Raw genomic sequence first — 20467 nt, forward strand, 5'->3', positions numbered from 1 at the left:
CCTGCCCTGCCCCGCCCCGCCCCGCCCCAGCCCCCGGAGCGCCGGGCGCCGGCCGCGCCTGCCCCGCCAAGGCACCCGCGGCGCGAGTGCGGCTCCTTGGCGGGCGGCTGCTGGTAGTACCTGCACAGCGCAAAACTGAGCCCTTTTAAATGCTGCCGAATCTCATTTCTGGCGTAACAGATGCAGCCGAGCCCCTGAGGGTCAGCAGAGGTGTACCTGTGGGCTTCAAGCGCCGAAACTGTTCATAGATTGATGTTCGGGCAGCTTGGCTGCAAATCGGTTGTAGCTCCGTATTTCGAACATAGAACCAGAAGCCCAAAATCTGGCTGGAATTCCGTAACTTCTGACAGGACCTTATAATCCTTTATCAGCAGAGCACACATATGCTTTATACTTCAAAATGAAAAGCGTGCAGGTCACAGCCTTAAGAAAAGGTAAGTTTATACTTTGTTTCAACAGTTCAATCACAGTACTTATAAAATCTGACTTAAATAATACTGCATATTTTGTCTCGCTGTGCTGTTTCAAGGGCCCAACAAAGCGTCTCTTATTAGACGCCACTGGAAAACATAAAAAGGGCAGATTCTGGTACTCCTCAAATAACACACTGAGATAGTAAACTACAATATAGTAGCTGGTCGTTTATAATGACGGTCATGTAACAATGACTCACTTAAGTTTAAAACAACTTTTCTCTGGAAAACAACTTTTTTTAGTTACATGTCAACAAAAATTTTCTGCATATATCTTAGAATTCACATACTACATATATGCCTGTGTCCCAGCTGACAGCAGGAAAAGTTTTGCTAGAAATTTGCTGATTTGGTAAGCATCTGACCACCCAAGCATCTTGTCCAGCAAATCCATATACATATATGCTAGCTGCAGAGTGTCTTGGTTTAACCCCAGCCAGCAGCCAAGCCCCACACAGTCACTTGTTCCCCCAGCAGCAGGGCTGGTGAGAGAATTGATAAAGTAACAAGTAGAAAACTCGCGGGTTGAGATAAAGTTTAATAGGAAAAGCAAAAGCCACGCATATGAGCAAAGCAAAATAAGGAATTAATTCACTGCTTCCCATTGGTAGGGAGGTGTTCAGCCATCTGCAGGAGGGCAGGACATCATCACCTGTTAGCAGTTACTTTGGAAGACAAACATCATTACCCCTGACATCCTCTCCCCACTTTATATACTGAGCATGATGCCATCTGGTCAAAAATACCCCTTTGGCTCTTGGAAACACCTGTTCCCAGCTGTGTCTCTTCCCAATCTTTCATTCAGCCCCAACATCCTTACCAGCACGGCAGTACAAAAAGCAACAAATGCCCTGGGCTCTATGTAAGCCCTGCTCAGCAATAGCAGAAACATCTCTGTATTATTCACCTTGTGTTCAGTACAAATCACAGAATCACGGAATAAACTGAGCTGCAAGGGACCCTCAAAGATTGAAACCACCATCCTCACACAAGCCATTGTGAAAAGTAATTCTACCCCGGCCCAAACCAGCACATAGAGTATCAATACGCATCAAAAGCCAGGCCTTTGAAAGAAAACGGCGAGATTCCCTATGGTCCTTTCCGCAGTGGCTGCAGCAAGCGGTCCGGCATAAAGCAATTGTTGTTTTGGATTTTTTTAACTAATGATAAAGCTCCGGTTGTTTGTTCGGCCGAAGCGTGACTGCAGCAATGACAAACGCAGTGTGTGTGTGCGTGAAGGGGCGGAGGCGGCCCCTCGGGAGGTCGCGGCCGAAGCAGGGCACGCTCCATCCGTCCCGCGCTCGGGCCCGGACAAGCCCGGCGGCACCGGGCGCGCGACGCCACCCGCCCGCGCGGGGCCGGCTCACGTGAGAGGCACGGGCACTACCGCGCACGCGCGCCGCCCGGCCCGCCTTCTGGGCGTGCGGGGTGGGGCCGGCCGCGCGAGCCAGCGGGAGGCTCGAGGCAGCGCTGGGCATGCGCAGGAGCTGCGCGCGCAGCGCGGGGCCGCCATTGGCTCCCCGCCGGGTCTCGGTGGACGGAAGCGGAAGCGCGTGAGCGCGCCCTCATTTCCGGCGGGCGGGCGCGCGGGTTGATTAGCTGTGCGCGGGGGCTCGGACATGGCGGGTGAGTCCCGGCCCGGCCGCTCGGGGTGCGGGCGCTGTCGGTGCCTCTCCGTGAGGAAACACAGGGGCCCCAGGGGGAGCGCCGTGACCGTGACGCGGGGCAGGGGAGCGTGAGCTCGGGGCCGGCCGATGTGGGTGAAGACGGAGCGCGGGCGGACGGGGAATGGGGTGTAAGGGAGGGAAGCGCGCCTGCCTCTCTGCCGCCCAGCTCCCGTGACCCTGCTCCTGCGTGTCTTCGAGTTTACGGCCGCCACGGCGTGGTAGTGTTAAACCAGAGTGTATCTCTGTGTCCATGGCCACGAATTTGCTGGCAGTGGGCAGGGAATTAAAAGCCCGAAAGTGTGTTTATTTAAAGCTTGTTGGCTGATGTAAGACCTTACGGTACTTCTGAAATGGAGAGGGGCTATGTTTGTAAAGTATTTGGAACATACCTGAAGTGAAACTTGTCTTCTGTCCTGGATTAGGCTTTGGAAATGAGTTTGAATACAGATTATTTGCATTTTTCTTCCACATCCGCTCTGGAGGAGTAGTGCTGGCTAAATAATTGCTAGTGGTGTACGTGCCACTGTAGTTCATTAACAGCTGTTTGTGAGAATGACTGAATGCAAACACTTGAAGTGTCCTGACACATGTTACTTAAATAACATGTTACAGTGAATTCTTGTTTTCTTACTGCCATCGCTGAATATATATTTAATTGGTAGTAACTTCGAATATTTAATATTTTTTATTGTAGTGATTTTAATTCTCAGAAACTTCAAAGAAACACTTGTATGTTTTCTAATTCCAGAAAAGCATGTGAGGCAGATCTCTTTATCCTCTGTATTGACATGTTGTGGCATACTGTAGCTTTTTTTAATCTTTCTTGTTTGGTGATTTTTTGTTGTGTGTTTTTTTCTAATATATTTTTTGAGTAATAGTGACAGAGAGGTTTGACGGCTCTTAACTCTTAAGAAAACATTTTTCTTTCAGGACTTACTGCTATGGAGAAGAAGCTGGCGGAATACAAGTGTAATACAAATGAAGCAATTCAGCTGAAGCTAGGTAATGCCACTTTTTAAATATTGTACAAGTGATACTGAAGCTAGGTAATGCCACTTTTTAAATATTGTACAAGTGATACTGAAGTATTGTAGTACCTTCCTGTGAAATATGTGTACATCAGTGTCAATTTCTCCGTTCTAGTCTGATTACTGATTCGATATTCTCAGATCAAATAATGTGCATTTAAGTTGTATAGGATGCCTTGATTTTGTTTGTATGCAGCCCTCACGTAGTTACTTAACTCAAGTTGTCTGACTCTAGTGGAAACCTGCATGACCAGCTAGCAGGGCATCTGTGGACAAACAAATGGATGGTGACTTGGTCACGCTCTTATTCTTTTTTTTTTCCCCGCAGTTCGCTTTCCTGAGGATTTGGAGGATGAGAACACAACATTTAATCCAGAGTACAGCCATCAAGTGTTTGGAGATGAGTAAGTTTCCAGATTCAAATTGATGGGTCCCAAAGGGCAAAGTTGCTTCCGAGTCATTAAAAGCCAAGAAATTTTGTTAATCCTGAGGGCAGTGGGAGAAGTGCTGCCCTGACGCTGTTGCTACATTTGCTGATACAGGCCAGGACTCCACTGGCCTTTGTGGCCACCTGGACACACTGACTCACTCATGTACAGCCAGTTGTCAGCCAGCAGCCCTAGCTCCATTTCCTGCTGTTCTTCCCCAAGTCTGTCACTTGCTGTGACCCACGTCCAGCAGATCAACACTCCTGTCCAGCCTAGTGTTGACTGCAATCTGACTCAGGGAGCATTCAGGTCACTGACAGAGATTAAATGGGGCTGTCCCCAGCACTGAGCCTTGGGGAGCACCACAGGGGAACAGCTGTCTGGTGCATTTACCTCCATTCCCCACCACTCTTTGGGCATGGCCTCCCAGACAATGAGGAGTACGCCTGTTCAGGCCATGAGCAGCCAATTTCTGCTGCTCAGGAGAATGCTGCTATCAAAGTCTTTCCTAAAGTGTAGGTAAAAAAAGTATTGTTTCTTTTATTTTGAGTATCCTGAATTAATTAGTGCTGAAGTGTCATGTATTATTTTCACTAGAATGATATTCAACAATCTGGCCATAGATGAAAAAAAAAAAACAAAAACCACCCCAAACCCACCTACAACAAAAAAAACAACAAAAAACCTAAGGAAAATCCAGCTGCATGTTTCTGTGGACTTCTTTAAGTAGTTGTGTTTCTTAATTTCAATTTCCTTTTGAAATTAATCTAATTAGTTTATACAATTAGGATGAACTACTTATAATAAATATAATAAATTAGTTACACTACTAAGCATCTACTGCAGCCATCAATGACAATAATTATAATATTAGTAATAACAGAATACTCCAGTCTGTTAGTTTACCTAACAAGCAAATTTTTCTGGCATTTATATTTCAAATTTTAAATTATGAATGTACTACCATAAAAGAAAAATCTCAGTAAAAAAAATTATAGCTATACTTTAACAAAAAAATTGGCCTGTTTCTTGGTGATCATTACTATTTTCTGCACCTTTTTTCAGAGAAGAAATTCCCTATTCTTCATAGGAATATAGAGTTTGTGTTCAAGCAACTTGTATTTTCAAAGTGTAAAAAGAGCCTTTGTATTCTATTCTTCTTTTGCGTGTACTAATTTCTGGTTAGATTGGAAAGCTAAATAGGAGTCGTCAACTAAAAACTCCACAAATTGCTACACCTGGTTATCCGTGCTTTGTACGCTATAGATTGAAGTAGTTTATTCCAAAACGTTATACTGCACTGCAAAGTAATTTTTAATGAATGTTAGCGATCAATTAATGTAAGTAACTGTTAATGAGTTAAAGCTATTGAAAAAGCATAAACACAGTATTATTAGCTGTTTCAGGTATTCTCTCCTGAGCTGTCACAGTAAGGACACAGGCACTCCTTACTGAGTTCAGAATATTTCCAGTAGAGGTACAAAATAATAGAAGTAGTGTAAAGCGTTATCTTGGTCCAGGTACTGCACTTCCAATTTGATTCCCTTTTCCTATTAGGAAGCTTACTGGGAAAGATGATGTGAATGTCACGTGAAATGAAAGCACTGTGATGTGAATGTTTTGTTACGTATCGAGTTCCTGGTTGTTATTTTCTCCTTTCTCAGTGAAGTTGCTTTTGGCTACAAGGGGCTCAAGATCCTCCTGTATTACATTGCTGGAAACCTGTCCACGCTCTTCCGCATTGAATACACATCGAAAGTAAACGAGAAGTTTGACTGCGTGGAGGTAAGTGCAAGGTCTGCTTCTGTCTTTAACGTGACATTGAGAAGGTTTACTTTGGTATGGACAGGAGTTCCAGGTTTAGTGATTGCCCACCTAAGCTTGGTTTATATTAAAAGGAATTAAACAAAGCTTCCTTTTGCTAAGCCAGTAAAATCTTCGAACTTCATCTGTCCCATTCCCTGACAACAGTACAATCAAAGTTGTGTCACACAGAACAGTCAGATGTGAGGTGCTGATGCCAAAGCAAGTTCACAAAATAAACCTCAACTTGGCATATCTGTATTTTAATGTTAACTGTGACCAGGAGGAGGACTAGCATTGGTGGGGTTTATGAAGAGAATCAGTGAGAAGGAAAAGGAGATTTCTGTAAGAATTTCATGAGATAGTACACTTGACTGTGTCTCTCTAAAACATGGGGAACAAGTAAAGCAGAAAAGAGATTATAAACTTCTGTATGGGTAGCATGTATGCTTTACATCATTCATAAAGGAACATGATAATACAATCACCTGCAGAGTTTTTGTTTGCTTGTTTCTTTTTTCCTGTGGGTCTTCTGGGCCTGTAGAATACTTGTAGCTTTTTTTTCTCTCTCTCCTACTGTCTATATGACTCCAAATATGACTTCAGACTGCATTTAAGTTACTAGTTTCAAATTTCTTGGAGTCTATTTAAATAATTTCAAGGAAAGGCCTATTGTAAAAGGAGAAATACATTAGAATGATTTTAAAGATTTGCTCTTACTTGTTTTGAAGGTGTGTTAGAATATACTCAGGTTAAGTTCCTGGACATGTCTGAAATACTTTGGAGGCTAGAGCAACACCTCTTAGGAATGAAAGGTCATGCTCTTCTAATCTAACGAGGGATTTTTTGGAAATAAGGAAAAAAAGGAAGGGCTGTTTGCCATATACTAAACACGTTAAAATCAAATTGTCCAACCTTTCACTGCTATAATTTCAAAATAGAACAGGAATCAGTACCATAGCACCTTTTTACTTCATCTATTTTCTGTACCAATGGCAAACCCAGTTTGCCTCTCTGGAGGTCTAAACAAGGTCTCTCTTGCCCTATGCACACTGCAACTTTTTTGATTGCTCTAAATGGTCACTTTTTTCAAGGCCTGTTTCCTATAATGAATTAGTCCTCCAATTTCTTTAGGGACTGAGATGGGAACACAAAAGATCTTTTTGAACAGCACTCTTCTGTATGCTCTCCAGAGCATTGACATGCCTTGACTGAAGGGGAAGAATGTGCTTGCTCTACCCTGTGCTTCCCTTAGTGTTACTAGCACTGTACATTCAAATAAGCTCCTTATGGTGCTATATCTAAACATATATAGAAAAAAGATGCGACTGTAGTCAATCTTCTTCTGCATTTGTATTTGCTGTCAGTTTAACCACCCTAAGATAACACATTTGCAGAAGTTAAAGCATAAGCTGTCTTTACAGCAGGATGTTGGTTTCAATGCATATTAGCATTTCTTTTTCTAAGTTAACTGTTTGCTGATCTCTCCTCCTTGATGATGATTATACTAAGATACCCACCACACGTGACAGATAATCTTGTGCTGTGAATAGATGGCATTTAGGAAAGGACAGCAGTTTCTGCCTTTACCATAACTGGTTACAAGCAAGCTGGTATTACTGCTCCACAAAGTTATTCACAGCTGAGGATTTTGTATCCAAATACCCATACAAGCTCATTCAACAGCAGGTGGTTTTATTCTGTAATACTAAGTTTGGTTTCGTTATTGCTAAAGCAGCTGCTGCCATCCTTGCTAGGGATTGACAGAAATATTTCTCCCAATACCACTATTTCTTTTTTCCCCAAGATCTTCTTGAACATGAGGAAGAGATACAGCCCTGAAATGTCAAAAGGCAGAACTTCAGGCATACTTATGCATCATAACATGGTTTAGGTCCATCTTTAAGGATGTTATATTATTAGGGTAGCTTCAACAAAGGATGATCATGTTTTGAACAGAAGCTGACACTTCATTTAGTGAAAGGAGACAGAATTTATCCTTTGAATGGATAAATTAATTCTTTCAAATGGATAAATTCTTCCAAATAACTGAAGAGAAACTGCCTTCTTTTAGTGTAAATATAAATAGCAATGACCTCTGAATTGCTTGCTGCTTTGAGATTTGCAGCTGTTCCAGTATCTTCCTTCTCATCTGCATTTTTTGATGGGATAGGGGTAAAGTATTTCACTAAACTCTGTATCTTGCTTTGCTTCTAGTGTATACATTTGCTTTATACAAAAGTTAATTAAAAAGTATTGTTTCAATATTTGGTGCTTTTGTAATGTAATACACATTTGTAATACGCTTTTGTGTTGTAATTCTGATCACTCCATTGCTCCCCTCTGAAACACGTGCACACAATTTTTAGAGAAATTCAACTCTCAAATATGCTTCTGTAGTTATTTGAAATTAAGTCACTTTGCAATCTACATGCTACAGCAAATACCTTAGCTGCCTATTAGTATAATAATAATTCCTAAATTAAAATTAGCCAGAGTCAAATGTAATGTACAAAGAGACGTTGCCCACTTAACTACACTTGATTTGTAGTAGGACTGCTTATCAGCCTATACCAAATTCCCTGTCATCGCCTCACATGATTCTGATTGTGAAGGTAATACATTAGAGGCAGCACTTCTGTGAACCATGAGCTTTAACAACTCCTGGCTGGCTTAATTTAGGGTTTTGCATGCTTCATTGTAAGTAGCTTTGCCTATGTTAAACATTACTGTAGTAGTCAACAGGATTGTTTTTCTGAAGAGAAACTTGTGTGCATCTGTTGCAGTTGGTAAGATACAAGTGTCTTGCTCTGATAAAAAACTCTTACCAGTGTCAAAGAAATGCCAAGGGAAGGCAGTAAGCACATTTTGGCAGCTCCTTGGATGATGGGCACCTCAAAGAGAGGTGTCTGAAAAGGACCTACTAAGTAATGAATGTTTCCATTAAAAAGTACAGGTTTTAATGAAATAAAATCTTTTTTATGTGGTTGATATACTGAGATTCCAGTATTTCAGGTCTTACTAACTGAAAATTGCTTGGCTTAAACTTCTGCCACTGCTCAAACTGAGGATTCTGGGATTTGCTCTGTAAGAAGGAGAGATCTTTGTTAACCCTAAAAGTAATTGAAGACTGTATTTTCTTGTGTCAGACCCCATTCCAAGGGTTCATCCGATTTTTAGGAGGCAGTAGGTGAAAACATGTTGTAGTCATATAGAATCAAGAAGTATTATCTAGTGCTTTACTTGCTAAGCTGCTGTCATATTTTATTTCTTTCTACTGTTTTGAAAACAAGACTTTTCTCTGGTGGAAACATCCAGGTGATGGATGTGCTACCTTACAGGCTTTGAGTGGGTCACAGTTTGGCTTCCTTCTCACCGCTAATGAAGAAACTTAGAAATGCGAAGGGAAGCAAAATTACTTAAGCATTGTGTATATAGTACTTCCTACTGTATATTCACCCTTTTTAGATGTCATCCACATAGTCTGAGTTATTGTACTGTTGCTTGGAAATACTGCTTTAATTCTAGATTATTTTTGCATGCTTATTCAGCTATATAAAATGCAAGTTGCTACAGATTCTTAGTTGTGGTTTCTTACAGCTCTGTCAGTAGTGCAGATGTAAGATCTATGTAAACAATGCATTTGCACAGTTTTGAAAAAGGCATTTCTAAACTGTGTTCCATATAAATATGTTTTTAATGTAATTCCTTGATTCTGAAAAAGTGGCTGGTTTTGTGTAGTGCCCTTAAATCAGTAAGTGTAAGGAAAATGTATTTTAACTAATATTGGTTTATGAAGAATAGCAAAGGCGCCAACAAATTGTCTTTGTTTTGAGAATGAAATTAGCGTAAAGATTGTACACATTTTTACTGAGTTCTTACACCAGGTATTGTAGAGCTGTATTTTAACTGCTTAATAGCTCTCTCTCCAAATATAAATATAAATGTTGGTAGTACCAAACCATTAAGAATAAAACTTGTTTGTGCTGAGCTAAGTCTGTCTTTCTCTATACTAAAAATGTAACTGAATGATAAAGTGCTATTCATTTGCAGGTGCATTGCTTCTGCTTAAGGGCCCATGGTTGAAAGGACAGGAATTAGTAGCATGTTGTATTAGCCTTTTGTAGTGTATTTTGTTCTAAGCATCTTAATTTCCCTGTTTTGAATGCTAAGTAGCAAGGGTCTTGGTTTTGAACTAATACCCATCATGCGTGTAAACGGTGTGAAAGAGCTGCTTAGTAAGTTAACACAAAGTGTTCTTGTGTCCGCCCTTGTGGAAATAGATACAATACAAACATTACAGCTGAACTCAGGGCAAACTCCATTAAGTAAAAACCTGGATTCATTGTCCGGAGGAAAGTTTGAATTGAATGTAAGCTCATTTTGTTGAATGTAATGTCAGGCTTTTAGGAATTGTATTGAGGAGTATGGTTTTGTTAAGTTGAGACCAATTCATTAAGTTTTATTGCCTGGTGAGAAGCAGTAATACGTTATTGTGAAGCTTCATCAAATATTCATGGTTAAAAAGAAGTAGTAAATGTATTCAATCAAGTGGTCTTCTGGGGGTCTGAAAAGGATTATGAAGTCTGCTCAGCTGATAGTCTCTAACTTTGGCTATCTGAAAAGAATAATCTCTGAATTAAATTTTGGTGTCAGAATATTTTGTCTTCCACAGTATGTTAGACTACAGGTCAGATTTGCTGACAGTATTCATAAGTTGTACTATTTTATGTCAAACTTTGTTTTCAAAACTTTCTTTTATTAGAATGTGGGATGTGGTTGTCTGAGTTTGTACGGTGTTTTGCAGCTGATTCTATAGACAGGCATTTCAAGCAGGGGGCCATAAGAATGCCAGAGTGTGTTAGCTGTCACTTTGCTATTTGTGAGCTACCGTTTTTGATCTTTGTCCTTTTTTCTCCACTTAGTTCTGCATCACCTAATACCTCTTGTAAGCTGCTTGTTTGGGAACCTGAGTTCCACAAGGCTGTGTAGCATAGCATAGTCTTGCTGAATTGCTGTCTGGGAAGTCTTGGCTTCTGAACATGCTGCGCTTACAGAATAGCTACTGACGCTCCTAGTCAAGCTTGAACAAATATAGCAATCTCTAAACATAAAAATGGTCACGAACTTAAGCTGTAACCAAGAGCTTTCTGATGTTTACAAAGGCTGGATTGTGACATTTCTGATCTCATGAGCTCCTTTACTTGCTGGAAGATCACTAATGAATAACAAGAATGCTTGCTTTTTCTTTTTTCTTTCGTCCTTGTTTTTTAAATTACTGGTAGATACAGTGTGTCTCATATATTCATTTCTTTAACACAACAGTGACATCAATGTTGTCTTTTTCTAATCTTCCACTGATCCTTCCCCTTTTTGTAATCTTCAGGCAGATGATGTTGAAAGTAAAATTAGAGAAATCATTCCACCTGGTTTTTGCACAAACACAGATGACTTTGTGTCTCTGCTGGAGAAGGAGGTCAACTTCAAGCCCTTTGGAATGCTGCTACACACATATTCTATCCATAATGAGGAAGCTGGTGAAGATATAACGTATCAAATATACAAGGTATGAAAAATTAACTTAAACTTCTGCTTTTGAGCAACCAAATTCAATTTTATTTTGCAGAGATGCACTTTCTGTAGTGATCCAACGGTAGTGTATAAATAATATAATTTTAACCACTTATTAATCATTAACATGCTTTTTTTATATCAGAGAATTTAATTAGGTTTTCACATAGGTTTTCCTCTTGCATCTGTGATAGCTTTCACCTGACTTCTCCTGGCTTTTTCCCTAGGCTGACATGACATGTCCAGGCTTTCGAGAATATCATGAAAGGCTTCAGACGTTCTTGATGTGGTTTATTGAAACTGCTAGCTTTATTGATGTAGATGATGAAAGATGGAACTACTTTCTAGTGTAAGTACAGTTCTAAAGCAACAGTGGACCTTATTACCTCCACAAAGCCCGCATTTTAATTGTGGCTGGCCAATTATTGGAGCAGTATAATGATATTTTTCCCAGGAAAGAAAAAACATTGTTTATGAGGCTTGAGTTTTCCTCCATTATGCTTTGGGAAAGCTTGAGAATAGAGCTAAATTAAATGCTGTTGTCCGTTGGAGCCCTGAATGTAGGCTTAAACAGTAAAATGAGCTTTGCCTGTGTTTTCTTTTACTTGCCACCTATTCATCTTTATAATGGGCAAGTGCACTGAAGTGCTGTAAAGAGGTCTGATTTATCCAAGTTGCTGCACACCAATTAAGTGAATTGTACATTCAGAACATAGCAGGTGTACCCATTGGGCCCTCACAGAGTAGCTTGCTGACACTGAAAATTCAGTTGGAGAATGGAAAAGAAAATGGACACTGCATGGGAGCGCAACTGTAATTGACCTGCTTGGCTTTCTGTTTTATCTGCAGATTTGAGAAGTATAATAAGGATGGAGCTACGCTCTTTGCGACCGTGGGCTACATGACAGTCTATAATTACTATGTGTACCCAGACAAAACCCGGCCACGTGTAAGGTAATTGGCGGTGTAACTCGTGCCTTGCCTTTTATTTCAGAAGAGGGAACTGCTGAAGTTCCCAATACTTGTTTATAATAGTGTTGATTTGTTTAAAAAATCCCCATTCTTAGCTGTCTGTGCACTGATTTATTTCATTGTTTCCTTCTTGAAGCGGAGGGAATCTCAAACAAGTTTTGAATTTTTAACAATTTTAAGATTTCGTTAAAAATTACATTTTAACGTGAAGATTGCACATACCTTAATCTAAAATATAATTCCATTTTGTTTTTAAGACTTCGCATTATGTTTTCAAATGCTTTCATTTGAACTGAAAATGCATTCCTTTGTCTGTAGCCAGATGCTGATCTTGCCACCATTCCAAGGAGAAGGCCATGGTGCTCAGCTGCTTGAAACTGTTCATAGATACTATATGTCTTCTCCTACAGTACTTGATATAACAGGTTTGTGTTAAATTTTTAATAAGGAACTTACACAGGTTGTTAGCCCACAAGCTAACTTTTATGTTCGTTTGTCTGAATTTAAAGCCTTTTGAAGATTTAGCTTCTGCTCAGTTCGGAATTAATAGTGCCCTGGCTTACAAAAGTGTATATAGTGTAGTTTCTTAAATACTCAACTCAGAGAACAGCACACCAGGAAAATTCAATCCCTAGCGTGAACGGATTACCAGCTAATTAACTATTTTATTGTGAGGTACACAGCTGAGTTTGCCAAGAGATCAAGCTTTGTCAAATTCCTTGTTCACCTCACCCCTCTTAGCCAAAACTCAGACTTGAGGTGGGACACTAAAATAGCACATTAATATTAGTGTGCAAGCTGAAATTTTACAGACAGTAAGAGTTTGTAGAGAACTTGTGCGCCAGGAGCACATAGCGCTGGCTTGAAGGAATCCATGGTATTAGATGTGTGCGCACAAATACCTAAAAACAAGATTGTGGAAATGGCAGATAAAAGGTCCATGTGCATAGCAAAACTAACATTAAAAATCGCCACAGGCATGACATCAGTCCTGTGGTTTCAAGTCTAGTATAGGAGGAAATGCAGTTCAAACACATTGACCATGCAATTCTATGTGTAGTCTCACCTTGGTTATTTATAATTCTAATTAAAACCCGATAGACCGCTTGCTTTCATAATGCACTGTTGCTGGATCATTGTAACAAAGCAATCCAGTTCATGGGAACCTAAGAAGGTGTAACTTAGTGTAGGCAACAGGAACTCATGTGCATCATGCATTTACTTTTTCCTTTTCATGGTACAAACCATTATGTAGCTTTTATGATTGAAGATGACAAAATCTTAAGCTGCTACTGCACAAATCCTATGACATGTTCATGGCTCAGTGCCTTCAGTGGAGGGTTGTAGCAAACAGTAAATGTGCACTAAAACAGGGTTCAATGTTTTTGTGGAATGAAGCCGAAGAAAGCTTGCAATATTCTACGTGGAACTCAAGTTATGGAAGTTACAACTCTTAGGGAAGTATTCATTTTCCTTTTTGAGGGGAACATTGGGCTTGGACTGTCTTGATATGGCCAGAATATTTAGTTACATACCATCTAAAGTTGTGAAATACAGCCTTTAACCTTTCTGTAAAGAGAAAATGAAGATCTAATTAATTTCTTTGAAAAAGCTAATGATTTACTAATTAAAATGACTTCTGAGTTTCATGTTTGCAGCAAATATTTTGTTCTGCTTATACCTTGTCATCCTGACACAAGCAACATGTAGGCTGCTAGTGCTTACTGAACAGAAACTGCCTCTTCTTTTAACTAATCTGAGTGCAAAAGAATGAATCAATTTACTTTAGTGCTCTTCTTCAATCTCTTTTACAGAAGTGCTATAAGTGCTATAAGGCTTGCCATACAAGATTAGGCCACCCATACACAATACATTTTTACCCAACCCAGAAAAATAAACTGTTAGTTGCATGGTGCTACATACACTGCGCAGCAAAAGCTTCTATCCCAGTCCCTCTTGGTAGCTTTGTTTTGCTTTTGATCATCCTAAAACTGCAAATTGTTGATCTTAACTGAGGTTAGTTCTCAATTTCAGTGTTTTTTCTAAAGCAACAGTTTCGATAGCTAAGCTGTCTTTTTGAGAAAAATGGAAGTAACTTGAAATTGTGATCAGCTTTTGCTTAGGTCCTTTCAGCCTTTTAAGTTTGGACAGTCTTGTCCTTTGGGTTCTTGTACCTTTTCCTGCCTTCCCTGCTAACAAAGACTAACTCCTGCTCAGTACATGTCTTCAGCTGCTTTACTTGTGTACAATAGGATATTTTCACCAATCTTTTCCCACATTTTCCCTTTTGTTTGTGTTTGAGTAGTTCTACCATTGTCAAATATAGAATAAATGAAAGATAGAAGAAAAAAGGTTTTTTGGCTAGTCTTCTTATCCCAAGAAATTAAATGGGTTTAAACAAGTCAGTTCATAATATATATGTAGAATAGGTGCAGCACTGCATACTCAAAGTATTAAAAGTTTCTCTTTCTTTGTCCTGTTTGATGTCTACTGTCAAACCCTGAAACCTTTGGTAACAGTGCTTACAATTAAGCACAGTTGTTTATATACTGATGAATGCTGCATCTGCTTTTGTTTTCCATAGTTCTTTGTAATTACACACCAGAGATGACAAAACAAATAATGCTGATAAGCTTTTTTTTATTCTTTCTAGCTGAAGATCCATCTGAGAACTATGTGAAGCTTAGAGACTTTGTTCTTGTAAAACTCTGTCAAGATTTGCTTTGCTTTTCCCCAGTAAAGTTAATGCAAGGTTTCAGTCAAGAAATGGTGACGGAAGCTCAACAAAAATTGAAAATAAATAAGGTATTAAATCAGTTCAGTTGTAGTTGGGCATATTCTTATCAAATGAGTACAATACAATTTAAACTTAGAGACATGGAATTTACACACAGGCTTATTTTGATAGTTGTTAAGGGTGTATCAGGAGATAGATGGCTCATGGTTTTCAATAAATGCCTTTTTAACCTACATATTCTGTTGTAATAGAATTTGACATGGTTTTGATTTCTTCCAAGAGTATTTGTGCAAATAAATGCTTTGGGAATGCAGAATGCTAAAGTGGCAAACTTACTAATGCAACTCTAAACATTTGGAGAACTAAAGAGTTAAATTAAACAATTAAATTTGCTGGTAATCTTAAGTTATTAAACGAATGTTTGAGTATGATATTGAAATAGTAGAGTTGCTTAATTAAAAATGTATTTGAATATGCTGTACTGAAGATTTTAAACCTTGAGGGATGGGCAGTGCAAAGCCATATTCAGATGTGTTCATGAAAATGGTATAGCTTATATAAGGAAAGTACATCTGCAGCCTTCTATATTTTAAATCTGAAAGGATAAATAAGTTTCATTTGTTTTTTTAACAGTATGTAAGCATGTGGTAGTTTAGCAGACAAACCACTTTATTTTTGTTCGGTTGTTCAGAAAAAAAACTTGGTCTTAAATTCTGTTTTCATACAGATGCAAGTTAGTATAGTAGCAACATAATTGTCTCCTCAGATGTCATACTTTTTGATCCCGATAGCAAAAGCACTTTGATTTTTCCATTTGCTGATTAATACTCTTCCCTAGTAAACAGGAAACTTTAAATATTATTGTTTCATGTTCATATTTAGAACTTTTAGGGGGCCTTGTGAAGGGCAGTAGATATATGTGGATTGTTAAAATTAGTAAAGTGGGTACTGCTTGGTATTGCTTAACGTCATTCTAGTTCCAATCCTTGTTCTCAGAAGTGTTTTTGGACTCTGGCTTCTGGGCTTTCTGCTGTCCACTTAGAGCAAGTCCTTGAAGCCCCTCTACAGCTGGTGCAACACTTGAGAGATCAGACACTGGGTGCATGGAAGAAAATGGTTTTGAAGTTAAAAAAAGTTTATTCACTGAACCCACCAGATAGGAGGACAGATTTATCCATGCCTCTGTCTTCTGATAAGATGAAGAATTACTCTAATATTTCAGTATTTCTCCACGTGGAGCTCTGTTGAGTGATCTCTTTATTCAGATGTGGTTTTTATTCTCCTTTCTGTTCATTAGCAACACACAAGACGAGTTTATGAAATTCTCCGATTGCGTGCAACAAATATGGGTGATGCAGAACAGTCCAGAAGCTATCGGTTGGATGTTAAAAGAAGACTGATTGGGCCCTATAAGGTGTATATGACTTAAGTATCATTTAATATTTATTTCAAAGCTAATTATACTTGATTTTACTTTAATTTCCATAAATGTAGTTGATGCCAATTATGTTGCCAATCAACTACTATTAGTTATGCAGTGTTCAGCTGACATAGATACAGATGCAGGGGACATTCTTATATAGCAGCACTGAAGATCCTGTTTGGCTCCTGACTGTTTCCTGGCTGGTTGCAGCAGGAGGTCACTGTTAAGCTCATGCTATCTAGCTACAAGGGGCATTATGCCCAGGTAGGTTTAAGGTCAATTAAACCGTAAAATGGTCAATTTCTTAAAGAGCTCAAAATCATTAAATAGACAAGCTGGAAATTAGAAGATAGTTATAGTTTACACTGCAGACTAGGTATAGTTTAGATTCCTGTTCTAATTGTTTGCTAGGTCTTAAGAAAACAGCTTGCTAGAAGTAATCAAGTCATATCAACATAGTATTAACTCCACACAGATGGAATATAAAATAATACCAGCAGGAAAATTCAAGCAAGTATTAAACATAGTACCAAGTAATGTTCTTAGTTCCTGTTATTTATGCATCCTGGATTTTCAAAGTGGTTGGTCTGTGTTGCATAAGCTCACCCTTTGAGATACGGATTTCAAAAGTTGTATTTTAGTTGCTAATGGCATCAGTCTTTGTATCAAGAGTCAAGAAGGCCACAAATTAATCTAGGTTTATTGCTGTAAGTAGCATGTTAGCTACTCTTGTCAATTAAGTACTTGCCAAGCAAACCAAAATCCTGCGTATAAAGGTACACAGAGCACGAGGAGTACCTTGATCAGCTTGAAAACCTTCCTAAAGCAATATTTACCCTGTTACACCAAAATAGCAAAACTTTGCTTGTAGTCGTGTTGGGCTTACAGGAGCTGTTAGTGGAAACAAGAGGCCAGCAGTTTACTAAATACCTATCTGATCTGGTGATAATTTCATGTCATGCTGAGTGCCAGGACCATAATCAAAACAAGCTCTCTTTCACAAGTGATTTGTCTCATTTGCTGGATTTCACTCAATGTCCACTATAAATAAGGTGATTTTTCAGCAACTGTTTTTCATGACTGTTACATGATTTCAATTCACACACTCATCTCTGAGGTCCTGTAAGCTAAATCCTAAAGTTCATAAGCAGCTTCAATTCTAGTGCTTCTAAGCAGGTGTTTCCACTTCAGTCTTTGCACACAATAAGTGCATGGATAATTAATGGATTATGTATTGCTAAATATGCAATATTGCTACTTTAGAACATTGCATTTTTAGTTTTTGTTATTTCAGTGTGGATTCCAAAGAATGCTTAAAGCAGCCAACACCTTTTTTCCCCTGATTTTACATTTCATGTTCTGCAATAGTCATGTTGTTTATGGTAGTTCTACCTAGCAATTAGGTTACTTCTACACTTATTTTAAACCATTTCCAGTAAATTTTAGTCACAATGCCATTTTCAAAAAGTTTTCAAAAATGTAATGAAACTAACTTTTAATATAGAGAGCGTAATTTTGGGGGGGGGAGCCAAACTTTATAAACATATAATTAGGAATATTACTGTATACACTAATACAGGTGTCATTTTATTATATCAACTGTTTGATAGCTTCCTTTGAAAAGTGCTGTACAGATGCAGAATCATTCTAAGTTGACACTACCTTAGTTTAATAAAAAAGGTATTCCATCTTAGAATTATTAAGTCCTGGCTAACAGTAGCAGTGAAAAGTATGCAGAAACCTCAGGGGAAAAACATGTAATAGACTTATTCCCCCTGAAGTCGTTACAAGCAAGGAGGTGGTTGCTAAAGATGCTGAGACCTTTATGCATGTGGCATCACTAGGTTGGGATGACTGATGCAGCAGGACATGTTGCACTCTGTATAAGTAGCACTAATAGAGGAAATAAAAGATTTGGCATATTAGTTAACAGGGCATCACTCCAAGGTAGTATAAAGGGTGAGCAGCTTGTGAAATTTCAATTTCACTGTGGCTTCTCCATTTCTGACAAACTATGCTTTTTATTAGTGGATTGTGCTGGTAGACATATCTCCTTGATCATGTCTTTGTTCTTCATGTCATCCCTCTTGGAAGTAAATACCACTGCTGCACTACTTTTCATAACTGTAATACTTTGGTTGCTACTTGAATTTGCTTTTCTGCCCAGCCCAACTTGCTCCCAAAGAATCCTCTTGAAGCTGCCCAGGTAAAATATTACTGATGGCAGTTTTCAAAATCTTGTGTACCTGGATATGCTTGTAGGATATTTGGGGGAGAAATGGGTATTGAAACAACTGGTTATCTGAAACATGCAAAGAGAGTTTGCTTTTAACAGCAATCTGGAACTTAAAGATGGCTTAATGGTACAGTATCAGATGTTGTAGGCATTTAAAAGCTCACACCTTTTTTTCAGAGCTACTGTTCATAATCTAAACAGACACTCCTGTTAGGCAGACTTTGAATTAATTCTAGATTAGAGTTTTAGTTGTTCTATTGACAGAAGCTTGGCAAAAGGTACTCATTTCTATTTTCATTTGGGCAGCTCATCATATGTTTTGAGTATCTTACTTATTTTGACTGCATAGAGCTAATGTGAGGCTAAGATTTAAACATCTATGCTGCTTTTCATATCCTTTAACAAGGAAAGGTTTCTTGATTATTGGCCAGAAACGTGCCTGAACGCCTCACCAGGACTTAAGTACAGAACCTCCTTTTCTGAGCTGAACTTTGCCTGTCTATGGAATCTTTGGGAGATTATAAAAATTTCTCTGGTCTTACTCATTTACAGTTTACTGTAGTCTCCACTCTTCCCTTCTCAGCATCAATCACAGCAAGAAAACAAATATACCATTGAGAGATAAGTGTAAAATTAGAGCACAAAAGGGCTTTGATTTTGAGAGTGCTAGAAATAAAATAATTTGGTGAAATTTTGTTGTTTTAATGCATTAATTCTGTAGGTATTGTAAAGATTTATTGCTAAGATACCAGGCATACATAGTACTTTTTTTTAAATTAAGTGTTGAATGATATTCTGCTTTTACAAAGCTAGAGAAGACTGAAGAATGGAAAGTACCTGAAGAACTGAGTAGTTCAGAAATAAGTATCAGCTATATGAAAGTATATCTGGGTAAAGAAAATACAAAAGTATTTTGAGGATCTTTTAAGAACCAGGTAGAAATCACATGTGACGGAGCAAGGACAACTCGTCATCTTTCTGTACAAATATGTTTATGCTTACAACTAATTTTACTGCTTTTCAGTGCTGTTACTACTAGTCCCTGGTAACTTGAATAATTTGTAAGAGTTTGTGAAACTTTTTCCTGTGTACTGGAGACTTAAAATTAATTTTTGATAGTCAAGTTTTAGGGAAATCGGTTGGCTGAACAGTCACGTAATGGGACACCAGTGTAAATAATGTTAACGTAGAATTCAATATGCTAGTCAGATTTCTACAGTCAAGCTTTTTGTGCCATACATCATCAGTAGTAGGTGTACTGTTAGACCTAATCTGTTTGGTTAAGGAACAGAATTTGAAACCCTTCCTCCCTTCACTAGCTCATCAATGATACGATGAGCCTTTAACAGAACAAATGTGCTAATCAAACATGGTTACTGCTTCTCTTGGGATTAGGGACATCTTAAAGAACTAACTACCGACATTGAATAAATTTTAATGAAACACCATAATGAAATATCATATTCTTGATAATTACTGGCTGTGTTCAAACTACTGTTTGTTTGATTGCTTAGAAAAAACAGAGAGAACTTGCCAAGATGAGAAGGTGTCTAAGACCAGAGGAGATGACTAATCAGTTGAACCAAATAGACCTAAACTTGCAACGTGAACAGTTAGAAGAGAGCTTCCAACAGCTTGTTTCAGATTACCGAAGAGTCCTAGAACGACTTGCACAAGCATGAGGATCCTCCCTGTACAGAAAACTTGCAGATATCTATACAGTGTTGTAAAGCACATCCTTAATTGCCACTTAACTGCAAAAAATCTCATGTGACGTTTTAATCACATTAAAGGTGACATGTGTTCTGTGCATTTTGAATATTTTCTATTTTTGTGTTGTAGATTTAAAAATGTTGTACTTTAGGTTTGGGGGCACTTCTTGATGAAATAAACAATGTAGATTCTCAGACACAGTGTTACTTCAATTGTATGGATTTTCTTTTCCCCTTTTGTTTTGATCAAGACTTGATAGATACTTGAATAGCAAGTTAATATATAAGTCTAAGCAATCTCAAATTTCCCCTAACTTGCTTCTCCTCGAGCTGTTCTCCGTAGATCCTATCGTACAGTGTAGGGCCTGTGCAGGTTTAATGTCATGAGCAGGTTACAAGATTGGTTCTGTGGTCTCT

General features: G+C 38.7%; 1 protein-coding gene across 4 annotated transcripts; it reads left to right on the plus strand.

Annotated features, from left to right (window-relative positions):
• The first annotated feature begins 417 nt into the window (after positions 1 to 417).
• On the plus strand, positions 418 to 20247 carry HAT1 (histone acetyltransferase 1). 4 transcript variants are annotated; one of them, XM_040069720.2, is made up of 11 exons: positions 418 to 434; positions 3071 to 3142; positions 3497 to 3572; positions 5261 to 5381; positions 10786 to 10965; positions 11198 to 11319; positions 11820 to 11924; positions 12261 to 12367; positions 14596 to 14747; positions 15977 to 16093; positions 19853 to 20247. In XM_040069720.2, the coding sequence occupies exons 2-11, from the start codon at positions 3082 to 3084 to the stop codon at positions 20018 to 20020; spliced, it is 1209 nt and encodes a 402-aa protein (XP_039925654.2). In that variant the 5' UTR covers positions 418 to 434; positions 3071 to 3081; the 3' UTR covers positions 20021 to 20247. The 4 variants fall into 4 exon arrangements, with proteins under 4 accessions (XP_039925654.2, XP_039925655.1, XP_039925658.1 ...); XM_040069721.1 differs by lacking the exon at positions 418 to 434 and adding an exon at positions 1984 to 2099; XM_040069724.2 differs by lacking the exon at positions 418 to 434 and adding an exon at positions 2104 to 2229.
• Positions 20248 to 20467: the final 220 nt, after the last annotated feature.

Source organism: Hirundo rustica, chromosome 7 (genome assembly GCF_015227805.2).
Source record: "Hirundo rustica isolate bHirRus1 chromosome 7, bHirRus1.pri.v3, whole genome shotgun sequence".
Classification (NCBI taxonomy): Eukaryota; Metazoa; Chordata; class Aves; order Passeriformes; family Hirundinidae; genus Hirundo; species Hirundo rustica.